The sequence below is a fragment of the Quercus robur genome, chromosome 5 (genome assembly GCF_932294415.1).
Source record: "Quercus robur chromosome 5, dhQueRobu3.1, whole genome shotgun sequence".
Taxonomy (NCBI): domain Eukaryota; kingdom Viridiplantae; phylum Streptophyta; class Magnoliopsida; order Fagales; family Fagaceae; genus Quercus; species Quercus robur.
Window position 1 is genome coordinate 15,219,008 of NC_065538.1, and position 16,674 is coordinate 15,235,681.

Genomic DNA, 16,674 nt, shown 5'->3' on the forward strand with positions numbered 1-16,674 from the left:
TATTCTGTGATACATGTATCGTAGTCAACTCAGAACTTATTTCCGAGGTACTACGTGTCCTTAGGGTGGATCATCCGGATTACCCTAGTCATAAGCATCTCTCTTCCATCTCTAGAGATGAGTTGGCCTCACTCTTCTATGAGAAAGCCATGTTGTGGGGAGGTGTAGACACTGCATTTTGTACACCTTACGACTCGGGTCCCTATTCTCCAATGATGCTCGAACTCTAAGGCCCAAGGCCAGTTTAGAGCCCAATCAAATATTAAATTAACTTGAGGAGTATTAAAATGGAAAATATAACCTTTTGAATATATTTTTTAGAAATAAAATTACCAAAGTAGCCCTCGGCCTACGTACGTGGGTCGTGGCCTACATATGTGAGCTAAAGCATGTGTACGCAGACACGTTCTTGTGTACACAGCTAAGGTTTTAGAATTTTCTACAATAATGATTGAGGTTTGGAATGAATTCCACATCGTTTGGGAGCTGTTCCAAACCCCATTTTTTTCCCACTATATAAAGCCTTACATGGTACAATTTCAAAATACACAGAAATCCCATGGGAAAAACCTAAGATTCATTAGAAAATAGTGAATCAAAAGGGAGTTTTTCACAAAACACCCTAAAGTCTTTTTTTGTTTGATTGGGACCTTTTCTGACCCCAATCTTTTGAGTTTAAGATTACTAATCACTCTTTCATTGAATTGTGATAGATTAGATTAAGGGGAACGGTAAAAAATCCAGCCTAGGAGCTTTTGCTTTAAGGTAAGCTTTAAAACCCTTTTTTTTTCTTTTCTACCTTAATTTTATTTTAATCTGCTTCTTTTGTTTAGTTTATATTTGCTTATGTTTTTTTAGGTTAGTTTTAGGTTTTCTTTACATCTTTAATCATGATAGGTTGTTAGATTGTACATTTTAAATTTCTGCTTTGTTTTTGTGTTGAATAGGGTTTCTGGGTAAGGATCTGCATACGCATGATCTCGCTTGCATACACAGTTTGAACTCATGCGTACGTAGACTTGTTCTAGCGTGTGTGATGCCGTTACCCATAAAACCCTAATTTTTGTTTGTTTTGATTTTGCCTTTCACATGTTTGTCTACATAGCCCTCCTTTTCACATGTTTTTAAGCCTCATAAAATGTTTGCTCACCTTTTTAACATGCTTGTTTGTTATCACATGTCTAGATTAGGGTTTAGTCTAGGGTTTCTTCGTTTTAATGCCATTTATTTACATGTTCATGCATTGATGCCATAGGTGTTGTGCTGTTGAGAGGTAAATAAAAGGATAAGTCATGCATTAGCAATGCTTATGCATTTATGTTAGGTTTTCTTAGATGTATGGTTAGGGTTTCTAATATGTTAGCTTTTTGTGTTTGATATGTTTTGTTTGATGATATGCTTTATGCTTGCTGCCATGTTTTGTTTTAGATAGGGTTTTTCATATATGAGATGTATGATTAGGTTTTCTTTTGTTTGACTCTCTTTTTTTTGGGTAGATGGATAAGTATGTTTTTTTAAAGTTAAAGATGTCATGTTGTTTGTTAGATGCATGTTAGTGTGTGTGTGAGTCTAGAATACAAGTATTTAGATGGTTTTTAATAGGGTTAAGACATAGGACACAATGATGGGAGGCCAACCTTAGGGTTGGGCGATCTTGGGTGCCTAACACCTTCCTAAGAGCATACCTAAACTCTGAACCCAAACTCTAGTAGTAACATTACAGGTCCTTCCTTGTAAGGACGCTATATTTATGTTTCTTAGACCATATAACTAGGCGGCAACTCTAATTTACCCAACTTTCCCTTGCACCCACAGGAGGTACCCTTAATTTTTCCACAATTGAGTTTACTAAGGGCCCACAGATCCTTAATATGGTAATGACCTTTATTCTCACTCCACAGTCTCACTATAACACTATCACCAAGCCTTATGCTCGTTTCCTTCTTTCTTTCATGGAGGGTCTTTATATAGACTTTCCATCACACATGATAGAATCTATTATAGATTGCTATTGAGACACGGCTACACGTGATAAGCTCATCTTTCCTTCGGCTATTATGCATATCCTCACACACCTACACATCCTTGTCCCTCCCATTCCTCACTTCCACATCATGGGTGCCACTAGTAAGGAGTCTATTTGGCGGAGTGTAGTGCAGCTTGCTACAAAGCAACCATGGGTGGATCCTTTCGATGCAGCCCTAGCTGATCCTACAGCTCTTTCCTCTCGACCTTCTTCATCCTCTGCCCTTTCTTCCTCATCTCGGGTTGTTGTCTCCCTTGCTGATATCATGGAACAGCTTTAGTACATGCGTGTTGATTTTGGTAATTGTCTGGACCATTTATCCGATGAGATGTGTTAGATGAACACCAGAATTGGTCACATTGCTTGCTGCTAGTCTCGCCTCGGTGGTTTTGCGCCCCTACCTTTACCAGAGCATGTTGAGGAGTTTTCTTCTTCAGATGGTGGAAATGATGATGATGATGATGATGATAATGCTTCTAGGTATGAGACGGATGACGAGATGATGACCTCTCAGTGATACACCCTTTGTCACTCGTGACAAAAATGGGGAGTAGTTTTGTAGATGAGAGTAGTATTTGTGTTAGGGGGAGAGCTAGTATAGGATACACTAGATAAGGGGAGAGTAGTTTTGAGTGTTTTGAGGGATGTAGTGAGGTTTTGATGTACTCTTTCTCATTACATGTACCATGGTCTTATGACTACTATTATTACATACATTGCATTCTTTTTTTTTGATATATATGAGATGATGCATGTTTTCTTCACCTTTGTCTCGCATGTGTTGTTTCTTTTCTATCTTTATACACATGTTTCTTCTTGTATACAACTTGTCTATGTTTCACACTTGATGCCTTGATGAATCTTGTTTAAGTGTTTCAGTTAAGACAAGTTGCAAGTCTACCATGCCATGATCTCTCTTCTTGCAAAGTTTTTCAAAAGTTTGTATTAGGATTAGACTCATGTACTTTTGTAAATTATGGGATAGTTGTGTTATACTTCTCTCATAATTGCTTTTTATGATTTTGTCACGGATTGCCAAAAGGGGAGATTTTTAGGGTCATATTTTGTTGTAATTGGCTAATTCTTTGACAAAAAGCACTTTACTTATAATTGAATAGATCTAAGATGGGTTTAGTACTTCAAGAAACATGTTGTTTAAGTCAAGTATTAACGACATGAAGATTGGTCCAAGAAACAAGTAAAGAAAAGCTATTCATTAAGTCTTGACAGATAGCTTAACAGATGCCTACTATCGAGACTTAATGTGAAACTCAATAGATAGCTTGACAGTAGCTTGATCTATTGAGAATTACGATTTCAGAATTTCTAGATCTGAAATTCGACACAATCTTGAATATTTGTTTGGGGTTTCTTTTTTTACAACCCTAGACATATATAAGACTCATTTTAAAGGCCATAATATACAGAGATAGAGACCAAGAGACATATATTCTCTATGTGAAGCTACTGCGTTTGTGCGCCATAAGGTTTTGTAACCGAGTGCTTCTAGATCTTCATTGTTGATGAAGTGAAGAACTTTGCAGCCAACAACATTTGTTCAAGTTGCTAGATTTAGTCACGTACTTGGGATCCGTGCAAAGAGTTAGTCACAAATTGGAAGTTTGTACATGAAGGGAAATAAGACTATTACAAGATCAAGTCCAATTGGGTATTAGAGTGAAGGGTTAATTGTAGGTTAGTATTTCGGGATATGCCAAGGGTAGTTGGTAAGATTCCTTATACCTGTAACCGCTTGATTGTTAATTAGTGGATTCTTAAGAGTGATGACCTTAAAATCACCCAGTGGGGGTTTTTACCTTGCAAGGTTTTCCCCATTTGTCAACAACTCACCATGTCAAATTTATTTTCTGTTGCATTTAGTATTTTTGTTGATTTGTTGGTGCTTTCACGATTTGCATGCAATTATACCTAATTAATCAACTTGGGTAATTGAATTAATTAATCGGGGTCAAGCTATCTTAACCAACAATTTGCTAGTTGTTCTTTGATTTTCTTGGTTGGTGTATGCTTATTAGTATTTTTGTTTCCTAAGAAAAACAAATAGAAAATGAAAATTAAAAAAAAAAAATTAAGGAATGATGTTAATTATATATATATATATATATATATATATATATAATTTGGATGCTAATGTGGATGCTATGTGGTATTTGTTATTGTTTACATCATATATAAATATATATATATATATATATATATATTATTTTAAATGGCCATAGGCACTTGATGTGCCAATTGTGCATTCTGTCTGCCACGTAGGCAATTTCTGTTAGTAAGGTAACGATAGGGACTATAATGAGAACACATTTTCAATTTTAGGGACCATATTTGGGGGGAAAAAAGTAGGAACCAAAATGAAAATTACTCCAAGAGGAAGGAACCAAAAATGTATTTACGCCAAAAGGATAATTAAGTGTTTTTTTAATTTTTTTTTTTTTTTAAGAAGCAAAAGATAATTAAGTTAAAGGGGGAAGTTATGACAGTTCTAAATAAATTAAATTAAAAAAATCAACCTTGAAGAAGAGAGAGAAGATAAAAAGGTGCATGCTAAATTAATTAGTAAAATATATTGGTCTATGCGAAAGACCTATGGATAAATCCCATTTTCATCATTTAAAAAGAAAAGAATAAAGAAAAAAATGACACATGGAAATTGGGTGTGGGGCCGGAAATTGGTATCGTATTTTCATTTATTCATATTAAGGTTGTGTGTGGCATTAGTTTAAAAAACTAGTTTTTTTTTACTATTTAGCTTATTTTTTACTATTTATGAGTCTTACTCTACTATTTCAACTACCTTTTAGTTTTATTTACAGTATTTTCAGCAAAATTTTTTTACTTTCAGCTAAATAAACTATTCTCAAATGGACTCTAAAACAACTATTTTTTTTGGAAGAATGTTAAAGCAAAATTTTTTTTTTTTTTTTGGAGCACATCTTAAAGCAACTTAAGCTGAATCCAAATGTACATCTGTATTGAAATATGAATATCCATTTGGTTCAAACTAGTGGGTTTTGGAAGTGAAAGTCCAAGTCTCCACTCGGAATTTTAGAGGTTGTTTGGATGAAAAAAAATGCTCACTCATCACTGAAATATCATCATTCATCACTCATCACTCAATAACTCATCACTTATCACTGAAAATACCCCAACTTCCTAAGGTGGCATGTTTGGCACTTGTTTCCAACTTTTGATAACTTAAAAAAATTTAATTTTTGTGGGACCCACTGCCTGAGCACCATGTCAGGCTCATGGTTAGCATACCTGCGTTAACACACTAGCACTAAAGCCATTTCATATATTTTTTTTCCCTTCAGCCCTATTTCTCCCAAAACCCTCGATGAACCCAACAAAGGATCCACCATCACCCAACGCCGATCTCCACCGTCACCAGTGCCTATCTCCACCGTCACCCAACTTGCAAGATCAACTCCGACGGGCAGCAGCAGCACTGATCTCCACTATCACAAAATTTTATTTTTTCTTTTTATTATTAATGATTTGTATTTTGCGTTTTGATGGGGGACTATGGATTTTGATGTTAAATTTCGAGCTAATCTTGATTGAATTCAAGTGGGTTTGATCTTGATTAAATTAAACTTAGATTTCTAAGTTTAATTTTTGTGGGTTTTATTAGTTTTTGTTTGGTGTTGAATCTTCATTCTTCACCCCAGTCACGCTGACCAATTTGACGACATCATCCAACCCAAACTCGACCACTGCTCAGACCAGCGATGACACGGAGAAGAAAGGTGCAAAGGGGAGGGCATGTGAGATTGGAGAAGAAAGGTGTAAGATGTTGTGAATTTTTTGCTCTGGGTTTTGTTTGTGTTGGGAGAAGAAATTTTTAGATTTATTGTGTGGAGGAACATGTTTGTGGGTTTGTGTTTGTGTGTTAGTGTGTATGATCGATATCATGTGTTTATGGGTTTGAGAAATTGGTACCCATGTGTTTCTTCTTCTTTTTTTTTTTCTTTTTTTTTTTTTTTTAATTATAAAGTTACCAATAATGTGTTTCTGTGAAGAAGAAAAAAAAGAAAAAGAAAGAAGAAGAAGAAGAAAAAATGGTCGTTGGACTGAGTCTGTGAAGAAGAAAGAAAGAAAGAAAAAGAAAGAAGATGAAGAAAAAAAAAGAAAAAAGCCATTGAGTGAGTCTATGAAGAAGAAAGGAGAGAAAAAGAAAGGAGGAGAGAGCAAAAGGTTTGAGCTTGGATTTGACTACTCTTTGCCGTGGGCCCCTGTGTTTCTTAGGAATTACCAAACTGCCACCGATACTCAGTTTCCATAACTCAAAAACACCAAATACTTGTTTCCAGTTTCCATTACTCATCACTCAATTTAGTGAGAATTGAGTGACGAAAACAAAAACTCAAAACAAATCCAAACACACCCTTCTGCTGTGGGACCCACCAATTTTGAGTTAAGGGTAATGAAAATAGAGTGATGGGTGATGAAAACTTGCAAATCCAAACAGTCCCTTACTATTCTAGTCCATTCTCCATCTCATGTTGTATACTTCAATACCCCCATTGTAATTTATACTGTTATATACTTCATTTATCATTTGGAAAAGTTGAATTGACAAATTTGATACATTTAGGCTGTGTTTGTTTCATGTAAAATATTTTCCAGAAAATACTTATTTTCCAGAAATGCTATTTTCAGGAAAGGAAAATATTTTTAAGTATTTGGTTGCATTTCAGAAAATGTTGTGAGAAATATTTTCTGATATTTGGTTGTGTTGTTGAAAATACCATAGAAAACACATTTTCTACTTATTGCTCACATTTTCTCACATTTTCTCAGCTGCCAAACAAATATATAATTTCATTCCTCAATCCAGAAACACAAATAAAACCTAGAAAAAAAAATTCATAATCCGGTCAAATTGAGAGAAGAAGGAAGAGAGAGAGGCGACTGGGTTTGACGAGAGGCGAAGGTGAGATCGCGTAGCGTGGTGCTGCGATCGCGATTGGCGCGAAGGCGAGATTGCGATTGGGGACGACGAATCTGGGTAGATGACGATCGGTTTTGGGGTGCGACGAGAACGATCAGTTTTGGGTGGATCGGTGCTGGGGTGCGACGATCTTGCCGGTGGTACGATCGGCGCGATGAGGGACTGAGATGGTGCGATCGAATGGGTTTTTTGGGTTTGAAAAATGGGTTTGGGCATTGCTCGACGAACGAGCTCGGTCTTGGGTTTTCTGGGTTTGTCGGAGTCGGTTTCTGGGTTCGGTCTCTTCTTCCTCTCTCTCTCTCTCTCTCTCTCTCTCTCTGCGCGCGGGCGCGATCTCCCTCTCACTCAGCTCTCTCTCTATTTTCCGAAAAATGATATTTGAAGGTAAAATAAAAACGGAAATCAATTTAGACCCCAACACAGGTCAATTGAAAAGCATTTCTAGAAAATACATTTTCCATGCGCAACCAAACACCCGTAAATATGGAAAAACATTTCCGGAAGTGATTTTCACCCAAAACAACCACAGCCTTAGTTCAATATTACAAACAAGTAGTCCGTTAAGACTGTCAATATGTACTGGTTTTAATACAAAAATAATGCGAATAATTGAAGTATAATATGCATTGAAATAAGTTAAAAGCAAAAAAGTTAAGTTATAGTACATGCACCAATTTCATTTGTGGATGACTATTTACCGTGCTACAGGATTGATTTCAGTATCCAGATTCATATTGTTCATTTCAATTGTATAATTTGATTCGCCGTCGTAGCCCTCCTTTTGAGCAAATTCCGTTGTCAGACACTCCTTTAGTTCTGCCACTACTTGACTCATGGTTGGTCTTCTAGTGGAAGTGGAAGACACACAAAGCATTGCTATTTCAACCGCTTTCCAAGCAGAGTTCATGTTGAAAGCACCCTGCAACCTGGGATCAACAATATTTGTGATATCCCCTCGAGCAAGCATGAAACTTACCCATTGACTTATGTGAATATTTTCATCTGCGAATTTTTCTATTACAGGTCGACATGTGATTATCTTCAAAAGAACAACACCAAAACTATACACATCACTTTTTTCCGTCAATCTATATGAACTGGAGTACCTGTGTCAATGTATATTATAATTTTAATAGTCAAATTTTCATTATAACAATTTCAACTTATTTCAGTTCGTCTTTAATCATTATTAGGCCTATATCCATTTTCTTTTAAAAATTGGTTGCATCATTGTCGATTATAAATAGCACTATTGTTATTTAAAAAACAATGAATTTTGAAGACGATAATTAAATTGATGTAAAGACTCACTCGGGATCCACATATCCAGGGGTGCCAGCAACAGTAAGTGTTGACACATGAGTGTCGCCATCAGTTGGAAAAATCTTGGATAGACCAAAATCAGCTAATTTAGCATGTAAATTTTCATTCAACAAGATGTTTGTAGTCTTCACATCTCTGTGAATTATGGGCGGTTTACAACCGTAGTGCAAATACTCCAATCCTAAAGTCAAAACTCCAAATCATTTATGGGAAAGGTTAAAAGAAAAAACATTATAAAATAGAATGATGCAAACCAACTCATTGCTAACCCTGTGCTGCGTCCATTGCTATTTGAAGTCTCGCTTCCCAACTTAAGATATTTGTATTCTTACCTGCATTCATGATGAAAATTCCTTAACCTTTCTATTTGTGTTCTTCAAATAAGCTTGGTCATGTGGTGATTAAAAGAAGACTAAGTTTAGAAAGAATTTTTTTTTTCTTTTATTTTTCTTTTGTTGCTAAAACATAGTATTTTATATTTTTGGAGAATTAAGATATTGAGCCAAAATGTGGATTCTTTGCTTAGTAAAGTAGTACTTCAATTATGACCAAACCTGAAAGATGTGTTTCTAAGTCTCCATTAACCATGTACTCATAGATGAGTCCCATGTATGTTTCTTCGTAGCAATAGCCAACAAGGACAGTCAAGTTTCTATGATGAACTCTCATAAGAAGTTTCATCTGTAATCAAGAAGTAGCCGATATTAATTTTATATGAAAATGTGTCTATGCTCAAGAAATATAAGTTAGACTTGCTTGCCTCTGCTTCAAATTCCTGGTACCCTTGCACTGATGATGGAGAAAGCATCTTCACCGCTACTTGAGTATGGCCAATGTAGCCATGGTAAACTTTTCCAAATCCACCCTTACCAAGAATTCTCGTAAAGTTGTTGGTAATATTTAGGACATCGGAGTACTTAAATTGTTGTTGAATTGATTCAAATGACTTGGGATTAGCACCTAGAATTCCAACTTCTAAGATCAACATGAACATGATAGGCTTGTATTTGACAAATGAATACATTTATTATATATAAAGTTTTCACCTTTAGTCTTGTCTTGTTGCTTTCTCTTTCTGAGCCCCCACAAGATAGCCGCAACAGTCAATGACAGGATAAACAAACCCCCAACTGATCCCACAATTGGAATGACAATATTGTTCTTCTTTTCGCATGTATCGGATCCACAAAGATTGGAATTTTCACCCAAACTAGACAACAACAGAATTGATGGCAGCAATTGAACGCAAGGCAAAGAAATATAATTAGAAAACTTTAGTAAAAAACAAGAAGAACTTAATTTTTTCTCATGCTTGAACTTATCTGTAGAAATATTATGTTTAGAATTTCTGTCTATGCTGTTGGGGAGACCACAATTTGACTATCTGCAACCATTCTAAAAACAGATCCATGTGGTATGATGTCAAAGGCCATAAAAGATTTAAGTGTGTCTTCCTCATTACTATTTGGTTTTGAGGTGAAATGACATAGTTCACGATTCTACAAATAGTATCAGAGCCATGGTCATGGTTTCAAGTCACGGGAGTGTCATTGTGAAGGAAGGATTGTTGGGAGACCATAATTTGGCTCCCTACAACCACTCTAAAAATAGACCCACGTGGCGTGATGTCGAAGATCATAAAAGATTTTAGTGTGTCTTTCTCATCACTAATTAGTTTTAAGTTGGAATGACATAGATCATGGTCCGACATATGTAATAGATTTATGTGATTATGTAATATGCTTATCTTCACAAGAGCACGAGACTATTGATATTATCATATAAAAATAATAAAGTTTACACTTTACATCATATTTATACTGTTCATATTAAAAAACTCTAACCCAGTACATTGAAAACGAAAATACCCTTATAATGAGGCAGTGTGGATCTAGAATGATTTTAGGGCAGCGAAATATACAATTTTGCACACATTTATATGCAGTCAAACATATAACACATGAGCCAGATATGAAATATAAAAAATTATTCGTGCTTGTAAGCGATATATTAATTTAAGAAATCTCACAAAAAGATTTAATATTCATTATACTTTCTTTGTACATTAATTCCTTTTTTTTTTTTTGAATAATTTGTGTGTGTATATATATATATATATATATACATATTTTAAAAAACTTATAATTATAAATAAAATGATTTTAATAGTTTTTTTAGAATACTTTTTTATTCAAAAAACTATTATAATCATTTAATTTAAGTAGAATAAGATAAAAACCATATATAACTTATGTATAATTATATTATTACATAATTACCACAAATCATATTGTTTATACACAAATAATTTTTACAAAAGAGAATATATTATTATGTAAAGAAGTTGAGATCATATTACTCTATTAGTCCTTTTTAGATCACATTGAAAATAACAATAATGTTTTTCTTTTCCTTCTCTCTAACTTCTTTTTTTTTTTTTTTTTTAATTTCTTCACCTTCATTTTTATATATATATATTTATTTTACCTTCATTTCCCTTCTCTTTAGTTTTCTTTCTGTTTTTCAACTGAGTTTTGACATACAAAAGAGAGATAATAGTGTATTAATTATAATAGTGATTTAAAAAGAAACAAATTGCAACAATTACAAGAAATTCACAACATACGAGCCACCATCTCTAACATATTTAATAATTAATTATCTTTTGAAAATGTGAATTAAGAAGAATTACAATAATAAAGTGTTCATCTTTTATAGAACCATACCTTAATGACAGTGAACCATTCTTTGATCTTTCCATGAGTTTAGCTGGAATTGAACCAATAAGTTGGTTTCGTTCCAAGTTCCTGCAAAGGGAGAGAATATGATTTTCCTCTATTCTAACCAAAATATTTATAGTGTAAGTTTGAAAATCCAAGTAGCTTACAGAACCCTTAAATATTGCAATTGAGATAGAAAATCAGGCACCGGTCCAGTTAGGCTATTGCTTGATAGATCCCTAAAATCAGAAAATTACTTACATTTAGTATTGGTTGTGATAATATATATATATAAAACTTGGTTTGGTAATCATTGTCATTTTTCTACTTTTCGTAATCATGCTTGTGAATTATATATACTTACAAATATTGTAACATTACAAGATTTGATATGTCAGCAGAAATCTCTCCAGTCAATCCACTTGAGGACAAGTTCCTGTTCACAATTACGATTTACAATAAGCTAGTTAGAGATGCTTCAAAGTTAGTTTCAAATTCATAAGGCTTATTTGTGTCGGAAACTCATAAAGGCTTATTTGTGTGGGATCGCAGTCTGGTGATAATCACAAACTACAGCCTTATGTCTGTAGAAATAAATAGTTTCTGAATGCAATTGAGGGTCCTGGTATTTACAAGTAAATTATATTTCTTAGGAATAGACAGATGTATGAACAAATACATCACACTCCATCAGTGACATCATTATTCATTACCCAAATTACCAGTTTCTCTTTGTTGAAGAAAATAACACCACTATTCACCTAGTGGCGTTATTACATGTGTGAGAGTGTACCATACTATGACGTGATAACTTATTGCATCCATATACTAATAATATGAAGATACAAACTTACAAGGATATTATTCTAGGGGGATTATAACCATCACAATTTAATCCTTCCCATGAGTATTCCCGTGGGGCACACGGATCTCCTTGCCAATTTCTCTTTACTCCGTAAGTTGACTTGATCTTTGTAATGGCACCAACTAGTATTATCATATAAATCCATGTTAACTAAAATTCGATGTAAATGAGGATACTAATTATATTTGAAAAGCATGTGTGGAACAACACATAACATACCATCTTCTTGGTTAGTAGCTGACAGTGAGAGATCTTTTACTGAATATATCTCAAGTGCATTGATGATGGGTGGAAGTGTTGAACTATTAGTTTTAAAGATTGAAAATTGATATTTTCCCGGCAAGACCGATGGGCTATACACAGTACTTGTACTTAAGTACTGAGGAACCAAAGATGGCAACCAGATTTCCCCGTTTATAGTAATAGCGAATGATCTTAACTGGTTGGCATTTAGAATTACAAGTTCAGCAAAGTGCATGTAGATATAATATTGGGAAATTGGGTCATCTGGCACCCAGTAGAAGTCCAAGGGAAGGCTATTATTTGTTGGTGTAGCAGCAGTACTCATAACAACAGATGGTGGCTGGTAATTATTGTGAGCATTGGAGACATTGGTAGCCGAGGTACTTAAACTATTCCATTGATTGTAATTGTAGGGAGACCATATGCGATCATAAATGTCAGCCGGGTACCTGAGTAAACATAGATGCTCAGTGTAAGCAGGAACTAATTAAATTTATGTTCAAACAGATAAACTATGTCATGGCATTTTATTTATTTTTGTGTAATAATGCAAAGGTGCAAAGGTGTTGATCATATATAAAATGACTCACCTGTGTTGAGCATTAATTACTGAACCAATATCCACTCTAACAAAGAGTGCCAATGTCGAGTTGCTTACATACGTATCATTGTTCAATGGCCTCAACTCTATTGCTGATATAAATGGTGTTTCGTGGCCCGTTTTTACAAGACAGACTTGTAAATAATTTTGAGATGGGACATGTATGAGCTCCTTGTAGACAGTAGAAGATGCATCCTGTATTTTGACAGTATCCCACATATTCGGTCCAAGATGCAAATCGAATTTTGGTAACTTACTTTGTCCATCATAATTCCCATACAAGAAGGTTGCTCGGATCAAATATTTAATGCCTAGCGCAATGTTTATGCTGTAACAGTTCCGGATTCCTTGAGGAAAGCTTCTCAGATTCCATGTTTGCTGTAGATTGCTATCTTTGAATTCAGTTGATATCTTCTGACTTATACCAGTGTCTATGAATGCTGCGTCTGAAATGTAATTAATACTTGTTGTCGCCTCCGAATAGCTGGAATTCGGTGTTAACCCACAATCAATGCTTATGAAGCCTGAGACAGACAAAATAATTTCTAAGCTATATGGTTAGCAAACCAAAACAACGCAATACTTGTATATATTGCAAGATCTAGATGATCAAACCTGATTGATCTTGGGCATGAACTAGATGTATACAAAGAAGACCAACAAGAAATGCATGGATGAAATTTTTGAACCACCCCATTCCTGACTATCTAATTTTCTTCTTGCATATGGAAACAATGCTGTGGAAATTTTCTAGACCGTCTTATGCTTTATGCTGTGGAAATGTAGTACTATGACAAAACGTAGTACATAGTCAATTTTTCCCATTCATAAGAAGGATTCTCTATTGCAAATTGTTTGATCATCATATTGTTTAATTCATATGCTCCTATTATGGAATTTTTTTTAGGTATATGTTCCTATCATGTCTAATACCTAGAAAGTACCTGCAGAATTTATAATTTAAGTCAAAGTGAATGACAATCAGCGACAGAGCCATTATTGGACTAGGTTGCCCCCAAATATTTTAAAAAAAATATTATTATATGTGTATATATATATATATATATACTAATTTTAGGAATTTTGTTTTATAAAATTATATTTTGTGTTCCTTAAACAATATCATTAAATTTTTTAATAATAATGCTATACTCACAAACCTTTTAAAGTTTTTATAAACTGTTTTGATAGCAAATTCTTATTGGTTCACACATGGACACACCACTCATATCATTTTTTTACTTACTAATAACCATTTATTATATCAATAATTTATAAAAAAAAAAAAAATTGTAACTATAGTATTTTCCTTATTTTAGTAACTATAAAAAAATTTATAGATTTAAAATTTAAAACAAAATATACAATAAAGAACAACAAATTTCAAATTCTTAATACTCAGAAGTCCGACCCTATTCTGGATATTTAAAATCATGCACACCAATTTTTAATTGCATGATGGGCTGCCATAATTTTCACACTCAATAAAGAGGGAAAATAAAAAAACACTCCATAGAGAAAAAAGAAAACCTAAATTTTTTCTATTCTTATGTGTGTCTTAGGCTAATGAAACTCTTTTTATTTTTTTCTCACACATGCATATTTTTTTCTCTTTAATTTGTGCACTTTATAAAAACCATTGTCGAGAAAAACCTAAAACTTATTGTCTCTCAAGTGAAAAACTTCTCTCTTGATTTCACTCTCAATTATATTATTTTTACTCTCTCCAAAAACAAGGACCCTTGAATCAAAGCCATAAAAACTTGTGCAACACCATTTTTATATAAGAATTCAATTTTTAATCTTTCAGTGAATGAATATATTATTGATTTGCTGACAAGAATTACAAATTACAAATTATCTTCTAATAAGCAGTAATATTCTATGTACACCAGCTGAAGCCAGTGAAAGTTAATTTGTCCCAATCTTCAAGAACAAGTCAAAATACAATATATTGACACTATCACACTAACATATATAGTTAAAAATGGGTTGGTGCCGTTATTGAATTGATAGCTTAACAATTACTCCAATAATCAAATGCAACATTTTTTTTTATGGAGAATGCAGCTTGTTAAAAAAGGAAAAAAAGAAAAGAAAAAGAGCTGAGTAATATCTCAAGTATCGAAAATATTTTTCTTTTTAAATATTTTCAAGTGAAACAAATGCAACCTCAATGAAATATGTCTTAAAATTGATTTTAGAAATCCAAAGAGTTCTTTTTTTTAAAAAAGCAGAAATCCAAAGAGTTTAATATAGGTTGTTCAATTACTTTATATTCAACTAGATTCGAGTTAGCTTAAATGGTAAAATTTTAAATAATAAAAATTAAGTGATCTCCTAATATTGAAAAAAAATATTAAGAAGGTTTTTTTTATTTTTTTTTATTTTTAATATTAGTAAGTTATATTACAAAATTTAAACATTTTCTTTTTTTATGAGAATCTAGATTGAAACATGATTGCAAAACCCATGAATTTTTATTATCAGATTTAAAATCTGTACATATTGTAACTTATCTGCATAAAATTAGTTTCTTATTAAATGAAACCAGCACCCATAAATTAGATTCGTTTAAAAAAAAAATCGATTTTAATAAATATATAAATAAACCAAAGTGCAAAGTGCAATTTTATTTTATTTTTTTGAGAATCAAAAGTGCAATTTTAATGATTCCCACTTAAGGTAATTCGTGGGAGATCAAAACTCCTAAGTTTTAGCTGTGAGTTTGGAATCTCAAAAATTAAGGGAATTGAGGATTGGGGGACATAGCATTTCTCACTATCTGGATTAAAAAAAAATACCCATAATTTCGAATACTCCTAACTTAATTAAATTCTCCACCTTTTTTTTATTTTATTTTATTTTATATATATATATATATATATATATATAGGAATCAAATTCTCTCCTTAAGCTCCTATCAACTGAATGCCAGCTGTAATTTTATATACATAAACAAAGTTTTGTAGTCTTTTTATGGGAAAATTCTTAGGTAGTCTCGGATTATAATAAAATGGTGCCCCCTCTTCTCATATTCATAGTGGACCCCATTATGAATTTAATAAGGGGATCTCACCATGAATATGAGTCTAAGAGAGGAGGGAGTACCGTTCTCTGTGCTCGTGCTCCAGATATGCCTAAGAATTGCTCATTTTTACGTGGGGTAGGTTTATTTAAAAACAAAAACTTTCCTTTAAATTTACAATATACAGTAGATTTATTTATTTATTTATTTATTTTTTTAAAGTAACAAAGAAAGTTTAACATCCACAATATTTTGAAGTCTGACCTTAGTCTAGAAAAAAAAAATCCATCTAGACCAAATGACACTGACATTAAAAACAAATCCATCTAGACCAAATCCATCAAGAACAAGTCAAAGACTCAAAATACAAAACATATTGACATTGACATTAATTTTGTCGTTAAAAATGGTTAGGCTCCATCAATGTATTGATAGCCCAACAACTACTCAAATAGTAAAATGCAGTTTTTTAAAAAATCCACAAAGCGGCATTTGAATATATTTAAGAACTATCAACTATGAATAATCTATATGCATAATCTATAAGTCTTCGTTAAAATTCAAAGAAAGAATTGCAGCTATGACTTTTTCATTTTCCAGAGCAAGCAGTTGCGTCATGCCACCATTTTTGAAAACTCGTCATCTCCAGTTGTTGTAAGATTTCTTACAGGAACAAAACCATACGCTAGAGAAGACCAAGTCTTTCTCCAATCTTTGGCTCTCACTGAATCAGCCATATGCATGTATTTATTTAAGACTTTAAAATTTCAGCTGAACCGGTGTGGATAATAGAGTATCATCTTCCTATTCTAGATAAATTAACCGACTTGACTTGCGTCTAGGCTGTTTAGTGTTCCAATACATTAGACTTGTAAAAATGGTAATGTGTG

General features: G+C 33.3%; 1 protein-coding gene across 3 annotated transcripts; it reads right to left on the reverse strand.

Moving 5' to 3' along the window:
• Nucleotides 1-7,601: 7,601 nt before the first annotated feature.
• Nucleotides 7,602-13,610, reverse strand: LOC126725245 (LRR receptor-like serine/threonine-protein kinase IOS1). 3 transcript variants are annotated; one of them, XM_050429817.1, is made up of 13 exons: nucleotides 13,372-13,610; nucleotides 12,746-13,280; nucleotides 12,132-12,604; nucleotides 11,902-12,034; nucleotides 11,412-11,483; nucleotides 11,215-11,286; nucleotides 11,054-11,134; nucleotides 9,374-9,537; nucleotides 9,088-9,287; nucleotides 8,882-9,008; nucleotides 8,597-8,659; nucleotides 8,316-8,508; nucleotides 7,602-7,930 (listed from the first exon to the last, which is right to left on the reverse strand). In XM_050429817.1, the coding sequence occupies exons 1-13, from the start codon at nucleotides 13,451-13,453 to the stop codon at nucleotides 7,699-7,701; spliced, it is 2,427 nt and encodes an 808-aa protein (XP_050285774.1). In that variant the 5' UTR covers nucleotides 13,454-13,610; the 3' UTR covers nucleotides 7,602-7,698. The 3 variants fall into 3 exon arrangements, with proteins under 3 accessions (XP_050285774.1, XP_050285772.1, XP_050285773.1); XM_050429815.1 differs by having other exon boundaries at nucleotides 7,602-8,110; XM_050429816.1 differs by lacking the exon at nucleotides 11,412-11,483 and having other exon boundaries at nucleotides 7,602-8,110.
• Nucleotides 13,611-16,674: the final 3,064 nt, after the last annotated feature.

Bases quoted from the DNA above. Each gene is read 5' to 3' on its own strand.
- LOC126725245 (XM_050429815.1), bottom strand. From the start codon at position 13,453: ATGGGGTGGTTCAAAAATTTCATCCATGCATTTCTTGTTGGTCTTCTT. The intron at 13,281-13,371 runs GTTTGATCATCT...TGTCTGTCTCAG, and splicing joins TCATGCCCAAGATCAATCAG to GCTTCATAAGCATTGATTGT. The intron at 9,009-9,087 runs GCAAGCAAGTCT...TCTTGATTACAG, and splicing joins ACCAGGAATTTGAAGCAGAG to ATGAAACTTCTTATGAGAGT.